This window comes from Gymnogyps californianus, chromosome 3 (genome assembly GCF_018139145.2).
Source record: "Gymnogyps californianus isolate 813 chromosome 3, ASM1813914v2, whole genome shotgun sequence".
NCBI lineage: Eukaryota > Metazoa > Chordata > Aves > Accipitriformes > Cathartidae > Gymnogyps > Gymnogyps californianus.
This window is the reverse complement of record NC_059473.1, coordinates 92960399-92980581: the sequence shown is the minus strand read 5'-3', so window position 1 is coordinate 92980581 and position 20183 is coordinate 92960399. Positions and strand designations below refer to the sequence as shown.

The window sequence follows — 20183 nt, the reverse complement described above, 5'->3', positions numbered from 1 at the left end:
CAAATTAGAAGAAAGGGACTGCAACAACTCCTTAATGAAATACCTGTGTGCATGCTCTTCATTATGAAGACATTTTAGAATCCCACATTCAAAGAAAAGTTCTTAGCTCCAGATAGTCAAAGGTTAAGGAGCAAACTTGACCTTCACAGTAAGAACGACACAGACAGATTCTTTATGGATATGACATCTCCCAGACATTGAGACAAGCAGAATTTCAAAGGGATCCCCTGCAGCAGCAACAGTGTGTGGAAGACAGCAGGGCTGAATACCTCAGCAGAGCCCTGCTCAGTGGACATACTGCTCTATGGGTGCAGGCATCTGAGAACCTAGTCAGGAGAGTAAGCAGTGCAATTTTTACAGAACCTATCTGGCTACCCTATGGCTATCTGGGGAGGTTTTCACCCCTATGTTTTTCCAGTCCTTCCACTTTTACCTCTCCAAGTAAAAAACACATTACTTGGCCTTTTCAGAAGATAAACTGAAGAAACCTTACCCTTTCTCCTGGAGGTCCCATTGGGCCAGGGGGACCAGGTAAACCTGGGGTTCCCTAGAGGGAAAAGGAATGATAAACTGTACCCGTGACAGAACAAACATCACTGCTATGCTGATCATCCCAGTATATATGCACACATTTAAATATTTAACTGTCTTCAATGTTGCTTTTGGCATTTACAAATTTAAAACAAACCTTTAGGAGAAACAACTTATTTCATATGTATGATACAAGAGTCTTCACCCTCACTCTGCTTTTTACTTCCATTTCCTTACCACCCGTAATTCAACTTCAAAAGTAATTTTCAGTACTGTTCCCATAAAACAGATATATCTGGTTTATTGCCTTTACAAGCATGACTTACAGATGTCAGCTAATCCTTTAACACCTGGTGCTAAAGCCTAGCTGCAGTCATCAGAGTGTATCTAAAGAAACAAAAATTAGACTCTTCCTTTATTATTCTTTTTCCCCTATTTCCCTACTTTTTAACATTCTGCAGCTTTATTGTGCACATTCTAAATTCCCTGTTTCTGTTCCTTGTAGCTTCTGGGTAGAGAATAAACCCTAGAATTAAACAGGCAGGCTACATTAGAGGGCACTCAGGAATAATTTCATTCAACACTCTGTAGGATCAGTACCACTGTTGTAGGAACTGGATATTGAACAGCCTTGTATCATGTTGTCATGTTCCTCCCCCTTTTCTGTCTAATCTCACCGTACACTAAAATGTAGCATTGCTTTCTACAGGACATTACTACTCCTTAAATGTATGTTACTCAGGGTTATAAGGACTAATAAAGCAGGTAAAGAATACAAGGCCCTTGGTCCATGACTGACCTTATCTGATATATGAAACTAAATCCACACCATTTAAACATCTCCCATATAGTCTTTATATCCCCAGTAAAATCAAAGACAATATAGTAACCAAGGAATATTAGTTATGTCACCATATGTGCAGATCAATGACCTTAGATTATTCAAATCTGGCTGATTATCCAAAAAAACCCTTATTTTTTCTCCTCAAAACCTAATCCTAGTTTACAATATAAAAACCTGCAAGTAAATGAAATTTAATATTGCTTTGTTCTTTCAGAAAGCATACAATTAATGTCTCAAGACCATTTGACTTCCAAAAGTAGAAAGCAATTAGACAACATTGCTGAAGAGGGGTTCAGCAGAGGTTTTGCAACCTTTATTTTAGGAAGACATTTAACTGCAGGTAGTCAGAAGTTGAGGGACCTTCCTGGGGAGTTATCAGTGTACTTCTCCTAATCCAATGGTCTGTTCCTGTGCATTCACAACTGTCCAGATAGATGTTTGGCTTGACTCAGTACAGCTGTTCTTTCACTCTTGCTGTTTTGAATGGTTTACCATTTCGTACATTTCAAATTCCTAAGTGTAAAAGATAATTATGTTTCCAAAACTATTGCTTAGGAAGGTATGAGAAGAGCCTGTGACTCCTAGTGATGTCAAAGACAGCTGTCCAGCAGCCAATCTGCATCAGGAATAGTGTAGAATGACATTATCTTAGATAAGTGTTGACTTACCGATCGCCCTGGTAGTCCAGGCTGGCCAGCATCACCTTTCATTCCTTGACGACCCTATAATTTTCATAAATGATTGTTAGAGATTCTGAATTACTAAATAGATCTGCAAAATAATTAATTTGTGTAAATGGACATAAAATGTTTCCTGCAAGATACCTAAATTAAGGAATCCATAAGCCAACTATGTATTATGGAATAAATCAAGATACATGTAACTCTTAACTGAAGCAATACTGATCATCTCAAAAACTTTTGCAAACGCAGGATGACTAGTTGACATTATATTAAAAACATAGGCAAGCAGACATTTGAAGGGGGCACATATTTTGATAAGGAAGTGACATGGACTTTTCAGTAAGAGAGATTGATATCAATGTCTTCACAAGCAGGAAAGCAGGGAAGGGTTACATGTTTCTCCCAACCTCCCTTATCTTTCTCAACTGGTGAATGGAGCTGTCTACACTCATGAAAGGTAAAGGCTTGATCTTTTTAAAGCGTCACTATTTTTCTCTAACCAGTGGTTTAAAAGGCATTACACACTTCCAGGACACAAAGTGTAGGAGCATATAAAGAAACAATGATGTATTGCCTTTCACAACTAGCTCGCATTCCACATACACTACAGCACTGTAGATAAATGCAGAGTCGAAACCCTCATGAGATAAATTTGACAACACAATATTTATTTTCCACAGTGGCTTGCATGATAATCCAGCGTTAATAACTGTTGATGACACACAAATAAACAACTTGTAAACGTAGCCTGCCAATGTGAACTGCAACTGATATGAAAAATGAAATTACATGACTCAAAAGTGGTGCTCTACCTTATTGTTAACTAATGAGAAGTTTCACCAATGTTGGTGTTTTCATTCTTCAGAAGCTTTTAAACTGAATGTGACAAATAAATGTATTTATTGTATTCCACATGTAAAAGGAATGTGTTTGGACTTTCTTGCTGGTTGGCACCTCTAGGTCATCTTGAAAAAGTTTTTCCTCCCAGTATATAACAAAAAACTGAAAAGCATTTACACTGGTTAACAAAATTTTTCCATTTTGTCCTTACAAAACAGAAGGTGTACCTAATGTCTATCTTAAAGCACATTTTGTTTTCCATTTCCCAAACTACGTTATAGACTGAGAAGGTAACCTGGTTTCGAATGCAAAATGAGACAGAGTGCAATCAGACACCAATTCTATTTTTTTTTTCCATAAAGTTTATATTTTAATCAAAGACTTCATACAAAAAGCTCCTGATTATATTAAAATTCAAGCTAATCCTAAACAGGAAACATCAAAATTATATTCCTGCTTTTGGGGTGGTTACTTATTAAAAAATGGCAAAAGCAGTCTTAATACATTCAGAATGTAGACAAAGGGTTACGTATACTATCTGCTATAAAAAACAGAATCTGGTGAAACTTCATCAGTGTTAATAGAGTTACTCTGGCTTTGAAGGCATGTACATGAAATCAGAAGTAGCCTCGCACTAAAATAAGTATGCTGTTGCCAAGAAAGCCCCCTAGGAATGAAGGGCTGTTTTGTATGCCTATATCTAGGCACCCACTGCCTCTCTGAACTTTCAGCTACTGATTTAAGCTCAGAAAATAGAAGTTGGACATTTAAATCTGTGAGAAAGATCTGTATCTTCAGAGTAATGTTGCTTGCCTAATTTTCCTGCACCACAGTTTTATTGGTTTGAGTTCTAGAACTTGAAGGCCTAGCAACTCTACAGAAAAGCTGTAAGACTAAAAATGGAGTAGCACAATGCTTAGGATACTTAGACTCTGTCCCTTCATAGGCATCTCATAAGCACATGTAACATTCAGGACAGAAAGTGCTATTGTATTGGAAGAGACTTGTTTCAGAAAGACACTTGTTTCACAATACTACTGCTTTGCAGGCAAAAATGAATGTTAGGGCAAAGCTGCCACCCTCTTCCCAAGACCACCATCCCCATGGACAGCTCTGCCTCCACACACATTGTCACCCGCACTCAGAATGGCCACTCACCGGTTCACCTGGGATTGACAGCCCGTTGGGGCCCTGCGGACCTGGGGGACCTTGAGGGCCAGGAGGACCTGTCTCACCACGAGGACCAGGTGGCCCCTTAAAGCAGAAAATTAAAACACGATTGTAAATGACAACCCCTTCTTAGATCTGTAACTGCAAAATCCTTTGGGTTAGACACTTAAGGTAAGTTAGAAGCCTGGAGACACATTTAATACTTCAGAACAACTGTGGAAACAGTTATCCAAGTGGCATACCCTTTCATAAGCTATTCTCTGATTCGTGTTGGCGGTCTCAGGCCAATACACACCTTCTGGCAGAGTTAATTAGAAGTATAGCTGTCTCCTCTGTACAGAAGAAAGGACAACAATGCTGCAGTGTGTATTAACAACCTGATGCATGTACTCTAGTTGCCTGATGTGTGGTCAATGCCTTTGAGGTTACATATATACATAGGCTGTGGATATACAGTCTCAAATAGGTAGGCTGCACATAAATAACATATAGGCATATTTCCAAGTAAATTTTTAATCTCCATTCTTAGCTCAGCATAGAACTAAGCTCACAAATTTTCATACAGGTAAGCATGTAGCAACATTATAAATGCATTCCAGAAAGATACTTACAGATGATCCAGTCAAACCCCTTTCACCTCTGGGACCTTTAGCACCTGGGCCACCCTAAATTGAATATTTGGAAAGAAAACATATTTCATACAGGGAAAGCAAGGGTACATCATATTGGTGTGCATTATGAATCCCCTTTATCAAACTCTTATGTGAAAGCCCAAAGTTTTGTAGTGTACAGATCACACTGCTAAAAAGAGTACTAGAATAAAAGATGCATCAGAAACTCAGATAGTTCACATCAGCTTCAGCCTTGCCAATTCAGCCCATGAAAAATTATTGTCATTTTTGTCTCTGCAGATACAAACTTCTTCAATTTATATTCATCAAAATCTCTGGATACCTCTCTAGTAGACGGACAGACAACTTAACTGGCCTTCAAATCGGATCCTCATGCAGCATTTTTGATAGCTTCAAAGTAGAAGGACTACTGGGCTGAGTGTAACTCCCTTATATTCAAAGCAATTGGTAGGAGCATATCCATTCCATAGATTACTATCTCTCCACATAAAAAAAGAGAGTAACTGATTTATTTCCCTGAGAGCATAAAGAATCTTTCCTTGGAGTGAAATCCTGACTCTGTATTTAGGAAAAATATTTGCACAGTCCGTTAAAAATATCTTGTACATGAAGTGCAAGACAGTTGAGATTGGGCCAGATTCTTTCAACCTATCAAACAATGAGGAGCTATTCACAGTGATCACATTGGAAATACGGGAAAAGGGTTATTATATAAACAAGTAGAGGCAGTAAGAGCTGCCCAGCTGTGTTTTAAACTAAGATGAAAAGGGAACAGATGACCATGATGTTATGGACATTGATAGAAACTATCTCTCTGACTGACCTTTGTTTCATAAAACCACAGATCAACACAAAACTACTTCCATAAATTTAAAAATCAGAAAGTCTGTCTATTGCAAATAGTTCCTTACAGCTGGTCCAGGGGGTCCTGGAGGTCCCACGCTGTCTTGAGTACAGGTACAAGCATTTGGAAGAGCTGGGCATTTTGCTTCATCTCTCTGAAAATTCAATCACAACTATTACTGTCCTTTTAAACAAAAGTACTTGGTGGCAGCATACTTTTCTAAAACAATAACAGCAAAATTCTCTGTTATCCTGTTTTCAAGTACAAGTAAAAATCACAGCTGAACAGTGGTTTCCAAAAGTTTCTACAGGACCTTTCATATTTTTAGCAAATTTTCTCTGCGAGCTACAAGACACTAACAGCAGAGACACAGGCAAAATCAAATTCATATGCAATTTATGTTGTTCTAATATTTATATCCATGCTTGCAGTGACAAAGAATAAACTAGTTACTTTTTGAATGCTAATCTAAGAACAGATTAAATACAAAAATAATATAGCTATTCCATTCATAGTACCTAGGATCATAAATATCACTAAAATACAAAATATAACTTACATTTTTTCCACTATTCCTAAGGGACTCATTTCCAGCACATTACAATCTTTCTCCCTCAGACACAAAACTTTGAAATGCAGTGTTGTTCATTAGCTGCTCTGACAACTGTGATTTAGATGTGTTGTCAGTACAATACCAGGCTAATATAGATATTGTTAAATTTGCTATTAATAATGATTTTCTGAATAGCCTCTGGCTCATTTATACTTACCATAGAAGGAAGATCACAGCATCTGTCTCTGCTAGTCCAAACTGGACTGCATACAATGTCAAAATTCTGGATTTCTAACTGTAAAAGAAAGGAGGACTCTTGAAAGATACTAGAGATGTTATTTATGAAATCTAGTGGCATTAACATTAAAAATGACTCCTCAATTTATTTCTAATGTAGTTAACATCATTCAGACTTTCACTTCTTTTTTTGACACTGACAGAAAAATTATTTTAAAATAATAAAAAATCTAAAACCAAGCCTACATAAGGCTACAAGAACTTCAAACACAATGCTTACTCTTGTTCTGGGGCAAAAGGTAACCAAATAAAGTGACTCAAGAAATATTTTGCAATACTTAATGAATAATACTGATGAACTACATCAGCTGAGTGCCTGTGCACTTCAACATGAAATCTGGCTGAAAAGCTTTTGGACCAGCTCTAAGGACTGCAGTCCTTGGGTCATATATTAATTCAGATTCATGTATGGAACTTTCCACTGACATTAGTGGGGAAAAGTTTTGCAGAAAGGCTGAAGTGGGGACCTTAGGTAGACTGTACGGTAAAAGCAGTTTCCTCTCTTTTTTTCACCCCAAGAGCTATGATCCTGTAGTTTGATACATACAACCAAACATTTGGTGGTGAGCACCAAGAATCTTCTTCAGGTGTTAAGGTTTGCACACATGGGTCAGACTGCAGACTTAAATCTTCTAATATGAAGGCCAGGTAATAGCATTGATTACATATTAAGTATAGTTAGTCCATCAAGATAATTGATGTGTCCTTCATAGCAGCGGCCGCTTTTTCATTATAGGTTTACAGATCATGAAATCAGTGGGAATTACTCTGATCACCCAGTACAAGACAGACCATAGGACTTGCCAGAATTAAAACCTGTTCATTAGAGAATGTCATTTAGGAAAACAAAACAATTCATTTAAAGATTTCCAATGACAGAGAATCCACAGTAAATTGTTCCAATGACTAACTGCTCTCCCTATTAAAAGAAAAACATTTCCGCTCTTGTTTGAATTTACCTGACTGTAACTTTCAGCTATTAGATTTTTGTTCTTGCAGTTCTGCTAGAATGAGAAGCTATCAACACCAAGCTTTTCAGTTAAGTATATTGGGTCTTGTAGTACAGACACTTGAAATCTTTGGGTGCAACACTGTTTTCTTAGCAATCCTTAATCTCTAATCTCTTTCCTCAGAAAATTTCAAGGGCTTGCATTAATGAATGGATTAATGTTTATTGCTTACTGTAGCTGATCTCCGGTCGCCTTTCAGAAGTTTCCCAAGTATTTCATAGCCATCAGTTGTGATGTTCCCAGCCTCCTTAATTGGTTTTTCCAGTATTTCACTGCAGTCAATGTAAATCTTAACATTTGACGAAGTTACAACAATATGGACCTGAAAAAAAGTTTAACATAATATTTAGAAAAGGCACATAGGCATGTTTACTTTAATACTTTAACAGTATTTCACTGTTTAGGTAATACTGTTTTAAATTTTCTTCCTAGTGATCCTGCTTTACTTTCAGCTGGTGGAAAAATTCAAGCTCTAGGAAAATCTATGACATGAGTAACCTCTTTAAAATATGTTGAAGGTCAATAAGATGAATATACAAGTACAGCTAAGAAGTACTATTTAATGTAATAGTTGAACTACATTGATCTATTTAAAAAAGTTTGCCTGAAAATTGCTTTGAGATGGCATAAAAGTAAAAAATAAAAAGAACTTTTGAGACGAAGTGAATATAAGCTCTTCTTGTCCTCTTCTGATGGCTGGGACCACACAAGAGGTTTATGAGTCTCTGACTGCCCACTGGCTAATAGACTCTGTCTGTAGCTCAGCAAGTAGATTGTTTCAGGTCCAAAGATCCAGGGTTCAGTTTCCACAGATGACTCAACCAGAGGCATTAGTTGCATTGAGATACAGGAAGTGAGCAGAGAAGTCTGCCCAGAAAAAGACAAAATAATGGAAGATGCAAGGGAGAAATTTCCATGAGAGAAATTTGGCTACAAAAACATGTGCCAAAATAAGGCAAAACAGGGAAGAAGAGGAAGAGATTAATTATTGGAAAGAAGGGAAACTTAGGAGGGAGAAAAGAATGACTGTAACAAAGGGAGAGTATGTTTACCAGGAGAAGAGAATGAAGTGTTTGGGGAAAACACAGTAAACCTTAAACAGAAGAACAAACAAAATTGAAGCAAAGGTTACCATTCCAAAAATTTATAGTACGTATGGCAAATGTTATGCAAGTGAATTTCCTACATTTCTATGAAAACAGAAGACATTCAGGTGTCTCCAAGAAACAAGGGTCTGACATTTTAGTAAATCTAATATGCAGTTGATGGAAGAACATCTTAAGGCAACAGAAAGGTTTCAGTGGCTTTATATACCTTACATACTGCATATATTTTATATACATTATAACACCTACGTAATTGTTAAAATATCAACACAGTAAGATCAGCAGTAAAGAATCCTTGAAGTATGTATTTATGTTTTAAAGCTTCTGTTATCACAGTACATAACCCTTTAGAAACATATTGCTATTTGATGACTGCTTAAAAAATTGGCATAAAGTTGAAACAGAGATTCCCTTAAATGTCCTGAGTCAACAAGTGCCTGAATAATCTCCTGAGAATTTGTTCTCTTTTTTCCGTATTAAATATTTTCCCATGTGGAGTTGTCTCCAAGACATCAGCATAGCTTATCTAAAACTCTTTAAACATTATGTGCTTATGCTTTATATAATTGGAATTAAGACTTTTGAAACTGCCCTCATTTTTTGTCATCTGAAATTCAGTTGGCATCACAGTTTAATTCTCAGTGCTGTGTATACAAGTGGTTTTTTAATTAACATTCACAAGATTGTTCATTGACCAAATAAAAAAATAATGGAAAGATAACTGAGTGTGTCCAAAGTATAGTTTGGTATTATATAACAAACTTTCCACAAAACAAAATAAGCACCATACAAAACTTTAAATTCATTATCTTTTATACATCATATACTCAGTCATTTGATTACATGACTTAAGTTTTACAGGTTAACTAATGCATCAAACAGTTTAAACTCATCACAGATGTAATTTACTAATTCTGAAAGGTACCTAACATGCAAGTCCTTCTACTGGAATAAGTATTTGTCACAATTTAAATAAAGTAAATGACATCTGCATAGCACACATATATTACTGCATTTTCCTTTGCACACAAAACTTAGGAGAGGTGAATCTACATCAGAGTGCTGAATGAGACCATCAATTCGAAAATGTTCAAACAGCAGTGACTGCTGAGCATCGCCTATCCATCTAAAGAAGCAGCAATCCCAGCAATCAAAAATAAGCAGAGCTCCCCCAAGTCATTGACTCAGTCAGCTAACTGCTGATTTAACGCCAGCTCTGAATTCCAGCCTGAATCTCATGGCCCAGGCATAAATCCAATAAAAGTAGGCATCTAGTGTTTACAGTAAATAAAACATCTCTGTATTCAATCCTGCTACGTTTTGTTTTCAACAAAATGTTAACAGAAACATTCTCTTCAATTTCTAACACACCAACATAAAGCATCATTTCTGACCATTTCCAGTGCCAGAAGGCAATGAGGTTTTAAGAAAGAAAACATACTTTAATCTTTCTCTCTGGACCCCTTCTAAGATAAAGTTTGATGGTGTTCTGATCTACTGCTAAATGAACCACATCAATAAGCTAAGCGAACTATTATCCCATATGTACATCAGCAGAAAGACGTACACTCATTATCAAATTTCCTGTGGCTAACTACTGCAAAACTGCAATCTAAAAGGAAGTCTAGCATGGCAAGAATAAGAAAGTAGAAGTCGTCTGTCTCTCCAAAACATTCAGTTATAAATTTAATGACTGTCTCAGGCAGTTAGGATTTTTCCTATGGGACTTGCCAGATTCAACAGCTTTCACCATAGCTATGCTACGCAAAGTGTTCAAGTATGCCAAAGTAAATTTCCCTGCACAGTTAGGTGTATTTAATTGTGCTTCACTGAATGAGCCAGTAAGTCATCGAATGAAAACCACAAAAATGTTTGATATTTTGGAAAACATCTTCTTGCATTCTAAAGATTTGTCATTTCTTTGAAACCGGATGGTAGGAGAAATTGCAAAAGTACCTTTTGAAATGTGTTAATCTTACTTTCCTTCCTTCGTCCAGCTGAAACTACTGCTATCCTTTATTAGGAACTAATCAACATGGCTGATACATAAGACTTTCCCAGCACATGAGCCGGGGTATCCCATGATGCTATCATTAACAATCTGACTCATATAGCAATCTCAGTAATCATCCTGGAGAGAATCCAGAGGAGTCAGCTCAATTACTTGGTGAAGAATCCCAAATACGGCTCTTTAAATCAAGGCTACTCCAGTTACCTTAAATACTATCAAAATCTGAACTTTTGATTCCTTTCTGGAAAAAAAAGAAGGGGAATGACACACTGCATTAAATAACTGATACATTTTTGCTTAAGAAATAGTCTCATAAGCAAGAATTTGTAGTTCCAGAGCTTTAAGATACTTTGCAAATGGCTGTTACTCCTCTACATCATTTGGCATCTTAGGATTGCTTTCTGTTCATATGTATGAGTGTATTTAACTGTTAAAATAATACAAAATTCTGGATTTTTATTTCCCCTGTAATTGTTTTTCACCAGCAAGTGTAATAAACAGTTATACATAACTGCTAGCATTGCTGGGGTTACAGGTTGTTCCCCATTTGCTCTGATAAATGACTATAGCTTCACTGTAAGTGCTGTCAGATAATTCTGCTCAGCTCTATCACATTTAGAGGAACTACAAGGAAAAATATGATGCTGCACGTCAACAAAATTAGCAGCAGACACTTAAAACAGACTGCTGGCAGTACAGCATGTAGATACCTGACCTGAAGAAAGGAAGTCTCAACTCTCACCCTGATATCTAAAATGAGGCATGCTACATGCTGTTCTGTGTCTTAACAGTACTTCTTGGCGATAAGATGATTCAACTTTTACACCAAAACAATATCTATCCTAGCCTTTACTGACAGTTTTTCTCACCCCAGTAGATTAATACATTTCCTTAAAATTCAGTTGTCCTACTAAGCTGTCAAAAAAAAAAGGCAAAAAGCCAAATGCCAAGGACAAAATAGAGGCTGCCTAATGCAGGTGTGATCCAAGCCTACTCATAAATATCAGTTACAAAGTCAATGACATAAACATTTCTTCATATATGCAAAAATAATTAGCCATTACATAAATTATAAAACAAGAATAATTGGATATAACATAGAAGCAGTTTGGGAAATTATCCTCTGTCAAATTCTGAGGAAACCAATAGCTTTTATAGTACTGTGTGATTTTCATAGTCATCTGTGTTTTAAACAGATAAACATTATAATGCTGGCACCAGCTATCTTTCCCTGCTTTCAGCCTAGCAGAGCTAGGTTGACAATGTGGCCTCCAGTATCAGTAAGTTGACAGAGGCAACCTCTTATCAGTATCCTCAAAGGAATGCTGGTAGTGACTAATCATGCAGGAGAGGGTATCATAAAGAAAACAAATGTTATACTCCAGCCATATTTAGTCATCAGAAGAAAACTAAACTAAACAGAAGGGAGATAAATGAAAACATGAGATTGTGCATTTCAGCTGACGAAAAATGTTGCAATTGCAAGTCACTTTCTTGCCCTAAACATATATGCTTAACACAGCAAGAAAATATCTTTTAAATTGTGTTTTAGATATGTATGTAGCCTGAGTCAAACACTTCCTGATGACTGGAGGTAAGGAAGCCTGGCAGGATCAAGTTTTCATAATTCGGTGCACAAAATTAGAAAAGCAAGCACAAAACTATCACAATTGAAGGCAGATGCAGTAACATGTAAGGATTTCACTAGTCATTTTGACAATTCAAAAAACGTGAGCTTCATTCTAAATCCCAAATAGAATATACGATCTTTTATGGGCTCTCTCTCATTATTTTTGCTTCCTCAGTTAACGTTACTTTGGAATATTTTAGGCTCAGTGAGTTTAAGCCAAAAATATACCAATACACATTCATACATACAAAATATATACATATACATGTATTATGTTTGTTAAGTCAATAGCTACTTACTTTCTGTGACTATACCTTCCTCTTCTCTGAGTGATTTCAAATCATTACAGTCCCACCCAATCTTTTCTCACCAATCTTTTTTTTCCAGTTTATCTTTTATTCTTCCTCTTTCATGTGCCAGGAATCAGACTATTCAGATATATCCCTCCACTTACACAATCTTGACAAATTCTTGACAAATCTCTTACATTGGTCCAAAGAGCTATAACTTCAGAGATCTTGTTTTACATGATCTGTAAGTCCCTATGTCAACTTACAGTACTATACAAAGACCGGACATAACTGACAGTGACTTCTGCTTGCTTGTCTTCTGTTTCAAAGAACAGCACTTCAGAAAGCAACATTCATAATTTCAATTGTTTACCTTATGGAAGCTTCCATAAAAGATTTTCTTTACTTCATCATTATCAAAAGTTACAGTTTGAACCTCTCCCCTTGTATCCTTGTTAAAGAATGACAGCACTTTGCTGGCAGCTGCAATAAATGAAAATAATACATTTCATTTCATATGTACTACTGAAACCACCATCCTAAGACACACTTATAGGTAAAATGTAGTATGCCACTCAATTGGGTAAACACAGGTTATAGATGGTCTTACTGACCCCTAAGTACATAGATGTATTTTCCTTTGGTTTTAGAGGTAATACCAAAGTTGAAACGTAGCTTACATGAATTATTCTTAGTTGACAAAAATAATTGATGCACCAAGTAAAAAAAAAAAAGAATATCTTAAAACTAAAAATATATAATCCTTTTACCATGTAGGAATGCTTTGGGTTTGGAAATATTTGGGAAGAATACATGTAAAGTAATGTAACATATAAATTCTCTGTGCAATAAGCATAATCATCCTTACGGTCAAGCACAACTCCAACTTGTGGTTTGTAATCTCTGTCTGTAATCTGCCAAATTGCAAAAGGCTCATTGGGGGATTCAGGCAGAAGACGGAATAACAGAATGATAGTGTACGCCTGTGGCAATCCCTCTGGGTGAATCTCCCTGTTAAGACAATATGAAGACATTTTTTCACATGGAAACACATGAGGAAAATAAGATCTTCATCATTTGCTCTTTTTCAAAGAAAAGACATGTGAGTAACAGGGAAACCACCGTGTTTAATGGAACTAAGCATTTTAACTGCTCTCTCAAATACAAAAGAACTTTGTGATAAAAAACACTATGTAATTTGCCAAGATGAACTCACAGCCTGTCTTCAGTTGGTCCAGGCACCATGGTTATGGAGGAAGCTAGAATATGACCAAAAACTCTTGGAGATGTATTCTTGTGGCAAGATTCTGTATAAACTACACATATTTTAAATTCCTTGATGATAGGTACAGAAAAACGGACCACAGCTTTATTCTGTTTTCATCTGGCTTGTTTTAGACAGGCAACAGAAACAGCACTTAACTATTGCTGCCCTTCAGGTACAGATACAGTGAAGGAGATATTTAATGTATTCTCTGCACTTGGTGATGTATTTGGGCTCCACCTCATTCATCAGGGGCTGAAGTTTAGATTTGTGGTGTTCAGACTGTTAGACATTAAAAAAGTAGAAAGCCAAAAGTATATAAAAACATGCATTAAATGGCCTCCTGTATTTTCTGAAGGGGAAGGGAGGGAATGTAGGAAGGGAACTGTAAGAAAGGAGGTAGCTTCTGCTTCTCCTTAACCGTTATAATGGAACTGAGAAGAGGATTTGGCCTCATGAACATAAACATAGAAACCTTAAAATGAAGAGAGGAGCTGCTCTGTATTTTAGGCAAAGCTTATGTACCCATACAATTATGGACACTGCGATAATAGCCATATCACTAAGTCAATTAACACCACACAGCACAGTGCAAGAATGAAAATATTAAAGTAGATATAGCAACACTATTTATAACTCAGATACCAAGTTATTTCAGATATGGAAACAACTATGCCACCAGAATCAGGATGCTTTTATTGCTTTGCTGACTCAGTCTAAAGTAAGTTTTATTTTCTGGCTTCTTATGAAAAATAAGTGCCTAGAATACTCTGGTGAGTCTACTCCACCTCTTACAGCAGACAACAGACTATGTATCACAACATTCTAAAAAAAATGAAATAAATAGGAAGTCTGTGTTTTTATTGTCTTTTTATCATCTTATCTTGCTAAATGCAAGGTTTATCTTAATGTAAGAGAGTTGCAAAATTGGGATTATCTGTACTTCCCTAGATCGTAAAAATCCAGGCTGTCAGAGACCTATCACCCCCATAGCTGTAATAGCACATCAATGAACTCAAAAAGCCCTCAAATCCTCCACTTTTAAAGTTGTGAGATGAGAAGGCTGGCAAAAAGAAATTATTTCTTTATACACTTCAGCTCCTGTGCCTGTGATCTGATGTTTACCCTATCTGTCAGGATTGCAGAAGATTTCAAAGGCTTGCATGAAAAGAAGATTAAATTTCCTTAAATTTAATAGGAATAATCGGCTATCTTTAGGCATCTCCTCTGACTCAGAATGCCTTTTTTTGAAACTTACTTAAATAGATGGGAGAGGAACAAATGTAAAAGGAAAAAGAGAGAGGTACTGTTCCCCTTTTAGTAAAACTAACTGCTAACTAAGTCTTTTTGTTTTTTTGTAAAAAAATGTTGGCAAGAATGACCATATATTACCCCTCCATAACCAAGCCCTAAGACCACAGGCCCTTGAAAACTCCACTCCATTTGCCAAATACTGCTACTCAAGTAGAGGAGAAACCACCCTAAGTCAATGGCGTCAATGTGCTGCCTACTGCAGTATGAATGATGCCTCTGCAAAAAGTGGTGCTTATCCCTCCATATTGAAACCACTTCCCTCCGGCAACGTGGAGCTCGTTGTACTAAGGAGGCTGTTGTTCAACTGCCTAAGGACAAACTGTGGATTATATGCAACTCAAATGGTTAAGAAGCATAATCTCAAAAAAGAACAACAAGCAACTGATTAATAGTGAACAGATCGCAACGGAAGAAAGAGATTTGCATTTAATAAGAACAATGATAGATGTTCTTTGGAGTATATTTCTTGGAGTTCAGTAAAAAGAACATCAAATAAATGCGTCTTCCATAAGATACTAATGCTATCATCTGTAAACTCTGTTAATCCTTCCTCACCTGCTTGCCCTAAATATGAGTCTTTCAAGGTTTACTTACCGTATTGGCTGGCTGACAAAGGCATTTTTGTGGAGTCTATATGCTACATAGCTTGGGAAAGAGCCTGATTCCAGTGATACGCCTTGTACAGAAGCAAAATGTTTCTCTGTTAGATTATATGATTCCAGCATCTTGAAACCTTTAAATCCGGAGAGAAAATGAAAAATAAAAACACTGTAGAGCTGCAAAAGACACAAATGAACCTATGCCAAAATTATAGACAATTACTTACCAGGTGAAGTGTATCCCTCCAAGTAAATAAGAGGACAAGCTAAAAGACATGAAACAACATATAAGTCAAAACTATAAAACCTAACAGGATATGAACATATATATATTTCAGGAAGTTTTATTACCAAAACGTCTGTGCTATTATTAATTATTAGCCAACTTTTGTTACATTTGTCATACTGTGTTCTGCTTTGTGGTAGATACACTATTAAAATCTTTACTCGTTACTTTTAGCAAGATATTTCTACTGTGACAAATTGTATGAAATAACAAATGAACCCCGAAAATATTTTAAGAGTCTAATTCATAAGAAGAAAGGAGTACTATGACACAGTCTTTCCATGAATATTTAAAGCATGAGTCAGGCTGCATAATAGCTGTCAGATTCACAAGGAAAAACTGCAGATTTATATGGCTCCCCAGGAGCCAGTGGATGAGGCAGTTAGGGAGTACACAGTTGCACATAACAGGCCTGAGAATTTCTCATTTTTGCCATAGAAGGATTTCACTTGAGTAAACAACTGAACTTTATTTAAATAATTTTAGAACAGCATCACACACTATAGCTGCACCTCTTTAGCACCCCTAGACCAGTGGTAAATAAGAGACCTGTTGTGCCCCCCAGTTCACATTAGGCAACATTCTACTTCTTAAAGAGCAGTAGTTCTCACTGACTGTTACTCTCCTTTTGTTATACCAGTACTTTTGAAATGTGAGACAAGATTACATAAAATATAATACCTACTTCAAAATTTTAAAAAAGTAACTTGCTCCCTTAAACTATGTCCAGATATTATGAAACCTAACTTTTATAGACGAACATTTCTTTTGATGTACCTGTCATGGTTTAACCCCAGCCAGCAACTAAGCACTACGCAGCTGCTCGCTCACTCCCCCCACCCAGTGGGAGGGGGGAGAGAATTGAAAAAAAAACCTTGTGGGTGGAGATAAAGACAGTTTAATAGGACAGAAAGGAATGAAAAATAATGATAATGATAATGATAATAATAATAATATGACAATAGTAATACTAAAAGAATTAGACTATACAAAACAAGTGATGCACAATGCAATGGCTCACCACTCGCCGACTAATGCCCAGTTAGTTCCCAAGCCGCGATCCGCCCCTCCCAGCCAACTCCCCCAGTCTAAATACTGGGCATGACGTCATATGGTATGGAATAGCTCTTTGGCCAGTTTCGGTCAGCTGGCTGTGTTGCCTCCCAACTTCTTGTGCCCCTCCAGCCTTCTTGCTGGCTGGGCATGAGAAGCTGAAAAATCTTTGACTTACTTAGTATAAACACTACTTAGCAACAACTAAAAACATCAGTGTGTTATCATCAACCTTATTTTCCTACGAAATCCAAAACACAGCACTATACCAGCTACTAGGAAGAAAATTAACTCTATCCTAGCTGAAACCAGGACAGTACCTTAAATGGGATGCCAACTTGTATTGGGTTTGTGTGGCAAGGTTTTGGTAGCAGAGGGGCTACAGGGGTGGCTTCTATGAGAAGCTGCTAGAAGCTTCCCCTGTGTCCAATGGAGCCATTGCCAGCCGGCTCCAAGACGGACCCGCTGCTGGCCAAGGCCGAGTCCATCAGCAACGGTGGTAGCACCTCTGGGATAGCATATTTAAGAAGGGGAAAAAGTTGCTGCGCAACAGCAATTGCAGCTGGAGAGAGGAGCGAGAATATGTGAAAGAAACAACTCTGCAGACACCAAGGTCAGGGAAGAAGGAGGGGGAGGAGGTGCTCCAGGTGCCAGGGCAGAGATTCCCCTGCAGCCCATGGGGAAGACCATGGTGAGGCAGGCTGTCCCCCTGCAGCCCATGGAGGTCCACGGTGGAGCAGATATCCACCTGCAGCCCATGGAGGACCTCACGCCGGAGCCGGGGGATGCACCTGAAGGAGGTTGTGACCCCGTGGGAAGCCTGCGCTGGAGCAGGCTCCTGGCAGGACCTGTGGCCCCATGGAGAGGGGAGCCCACGCTGGAGCAGGTTTGCTGGCAGGACTTGTGACCCTGCAGGGGACCCATGCTGGAGCAGTCTGTTCCTGAAGGACTGCAACCCATGGAAGGGACCCATGCTGGAGCAGTTCGTGAAGAACTGTAACCCATGGGAAGGACTCATGTTGGAGAAGTTTGTGGAGGACTGTCTCCCATGGGAGGGATCCCACGCTGGAGCAGGGGAAGAGTGTGAGGAGTCCTCCCCCTGAGGAGGAAGGAGCGGCAGATATGTGTGACGAACTGACTGCAAACCCCATTCCCCATCCCCCTGCACCGCTGTGGGGGAGGAGGTAGAGAAAATCAGGAGTAAAGTTAAGCCCAGGAAGAAGGGAGAGGTGGGGGGAAGGTGTTTTTAAGATTTGATTTTATTTCTCATTATCCTACTCTGATTTGATTGGTAATAAATTAAATTAATTTTTTTCCCAAGTTGAATCTGTTTTACCTGTGACGGTAACTGGTGAATGATCTCTCCCTGTCCTTATCTCGACCCATGAGCCTTTCATTCTATTTTCTCTCCCCTGTCCAGCTGAGGAGGGGAGTGATAGAGCAGCTTTGGTGGGCACCTGGCATCCAGCCAGGGTCAACCCACCACAAAACCGTAGCAGTATATAAGCAAATGTATTAATTTGGGAAAAGGGAAAACTCTGTCTTCTACTCACTTGAGGTAGCTGTCTCACACACAAAGGTGACGAGGTTATCTTGAATCTTTTCAAAGGCATCAAAGTCATCAACAATAAATACATGACGCTCACTGGGCTTGCTGGCAATCTTGGCCAGCTCGTTGTAATCTACATCAGCCACACCAACCACAAAGACACTGAAGCCTGTAGAAATAACATTTGTTACTTGAAATGTAGTAAACATACATTACCATTTTTCAGGTCAACATTTCACAAACCATCTCTATCATTGATTTCTCAAGCTCTACCTAGTCTTTTATCTGGCCTTCATTATGAGCATACATTCTGGATATCCTTTCAGCCTATCAAAGCTGAGGAGGGATTAAACTGATTTTTGCATCTTTCTTTCAAATCTTTCTCCTCCTTCCTTCATTGATTTTTGTTGGGCATTATCCAGTCTCACACAGCCTTGGCTACATAGTCCCCTCACTCTTTCATACAAAATGTACAATCCTCTCAACTCTACAGTATCTTAAATCTGTTCTGTGTCCAAAATCTCTGTGCAGACTATTAGTTATCCAGTTCTCTATCTGTTGCCATCTCCTGCATTTCATGCTTCTCAGTTTCTCTTTCACTTTCTTATGGTGGTATTCATCTCACCAATTTTTACGTTCCAAGTTAGCAACAAGTCTAATCTAGTTGCCTAGTCTTCCTCTATAATCAACAGACAGACATGGGTAGATTCAGAATGCAATTCACCTCACCTCCCTAAGATGCTAACTTCAAGACAGAAGAAGCCATGATCTGTAGATGCCTATCTGTTGCTCTATTCACTAGCCATAGAAGGAGCCTACATGATGACCTTAGTCTAGACATTTAGTTGTTAGATGGCTTAAGTCAAATGAGAAGAACCCAGATCCTAGAATTTAATCATATAACCAGGCGTAACGGCATAATCTCCTTCTTTGTCAGGGTGATTTTCCTCTTCAAATCCTTAAATTAGCATCTCTTTGCCTTCTATGTCAAGTTTTTGTTTCCTGCTATCTTCTAGCCTTTACAGAATTCTGTCTCTGACTCATTTCTTCCTTTCCCTTCTCCCGCCTAAGCCTCCATGTGATAATTTGACCTCTCTTTGCCATACCAGAAAACAAGGAAGAAAAAAAAGTCACTGCACAATTCAGCACTATATAGAAAAAAAATCTCCCACAAAATTTCATTGACAAGAAACTGCACAGACATTGGAAATGCTGGTTGGAGGCTGAAGGCAGAATTCACATTTATTGCAAATAATAAAGCAATCTTTGTTTACATTTATAATTTTTCAAAAAGAAGATAATTATTCCTTTTTAGCAAATTCTGGTGAAGCTTTGGCTGAAGTACTCTGTCCAGCTTTGAGCATGACATTTAAGACGCAAAGAAACCAAAGCAAGTAGAGAGGAGAGCAAAAACGATAAGAGGTTTGGAAAACATGATCAACAGGAGCTTGAAGGAAATGGGTTTGTTTAGTCTAGAAAAGAGAAGACAGAAAGAGGAAATGACAACAGGCTTCAAATATGAAGGCCCATTACAGTGGACAATGATCAACTGCTTTCCTGGTTAACTAGGTGAATGAAAAGAACACAGTGGTTTCAGTAGCCTGACGAAACACTTAAGTGAAATGTGAGGCAAAGCTTTCCAACTATTAGGGTAGTTAAGCACTGAAGCAGATTATC

At 37.9% G+C, this 20183-nt stretch overlaps 1 protein-coding gene across 5 annotated transcripts in view; it reads right to left on the bottom strand.

Annotated features, from left to right (window-relative positions):
* The window catches only part of COL12A1 (collagen type XII alpha 1 chain), a 106983-nt gene that overhangs the window by 16157 nt on the left and 70643 nt on the right, over positions 1 to 20183 (bottom strand). For all 5 annotated transcript variants that reach the window (XM_050895172.1, XM_050895177.1, XM_050895174.1 and 2 more), the window contains 12 exons: positions 18511 to 18675; positions 15846 to 15884; positions 15614 to 15752; positions 13310 to 13452; positions 12815 to 12924; positions 7577 to 7726; positions 6315 to 6392; positions 5612 to 5698; positions 4680 to 4733; positions 4057 to 4152; positions 2044 to 2097; positions 494 to 547 (listed from right to left, as the gene is read on the bottom strand). In XM_050895172.1, coding sequence (XP_050751129.1) covers positions 494 to 547; positions 2044 to 2097; positions 4057 to 4152; positions 4680 to 4733; positions 5612 to 5698; positions 6315 to 6392; positions 7577 to 7726; positions 12815 to 12924; positions 13310 to 13452; positions 15614 to 15752; positions 15846 to 15884; positions 18511 to 18675 — 1169 coding nt within the window. The remainder of the gene's footprint in view (positions 1 to 493; positions 548 to 2043; positions 2098 to 4056; positions 4153 to 4679; positions 4734 to 5611; positions 5699 to 6314; positions 6393 to 7576; positions 7727 to 12814; positions 12925 to 13309; positions 13453 to 15613; positions 15753 to 15845; positions 15885 to 18510; positions 18676 to 20183) is intronic.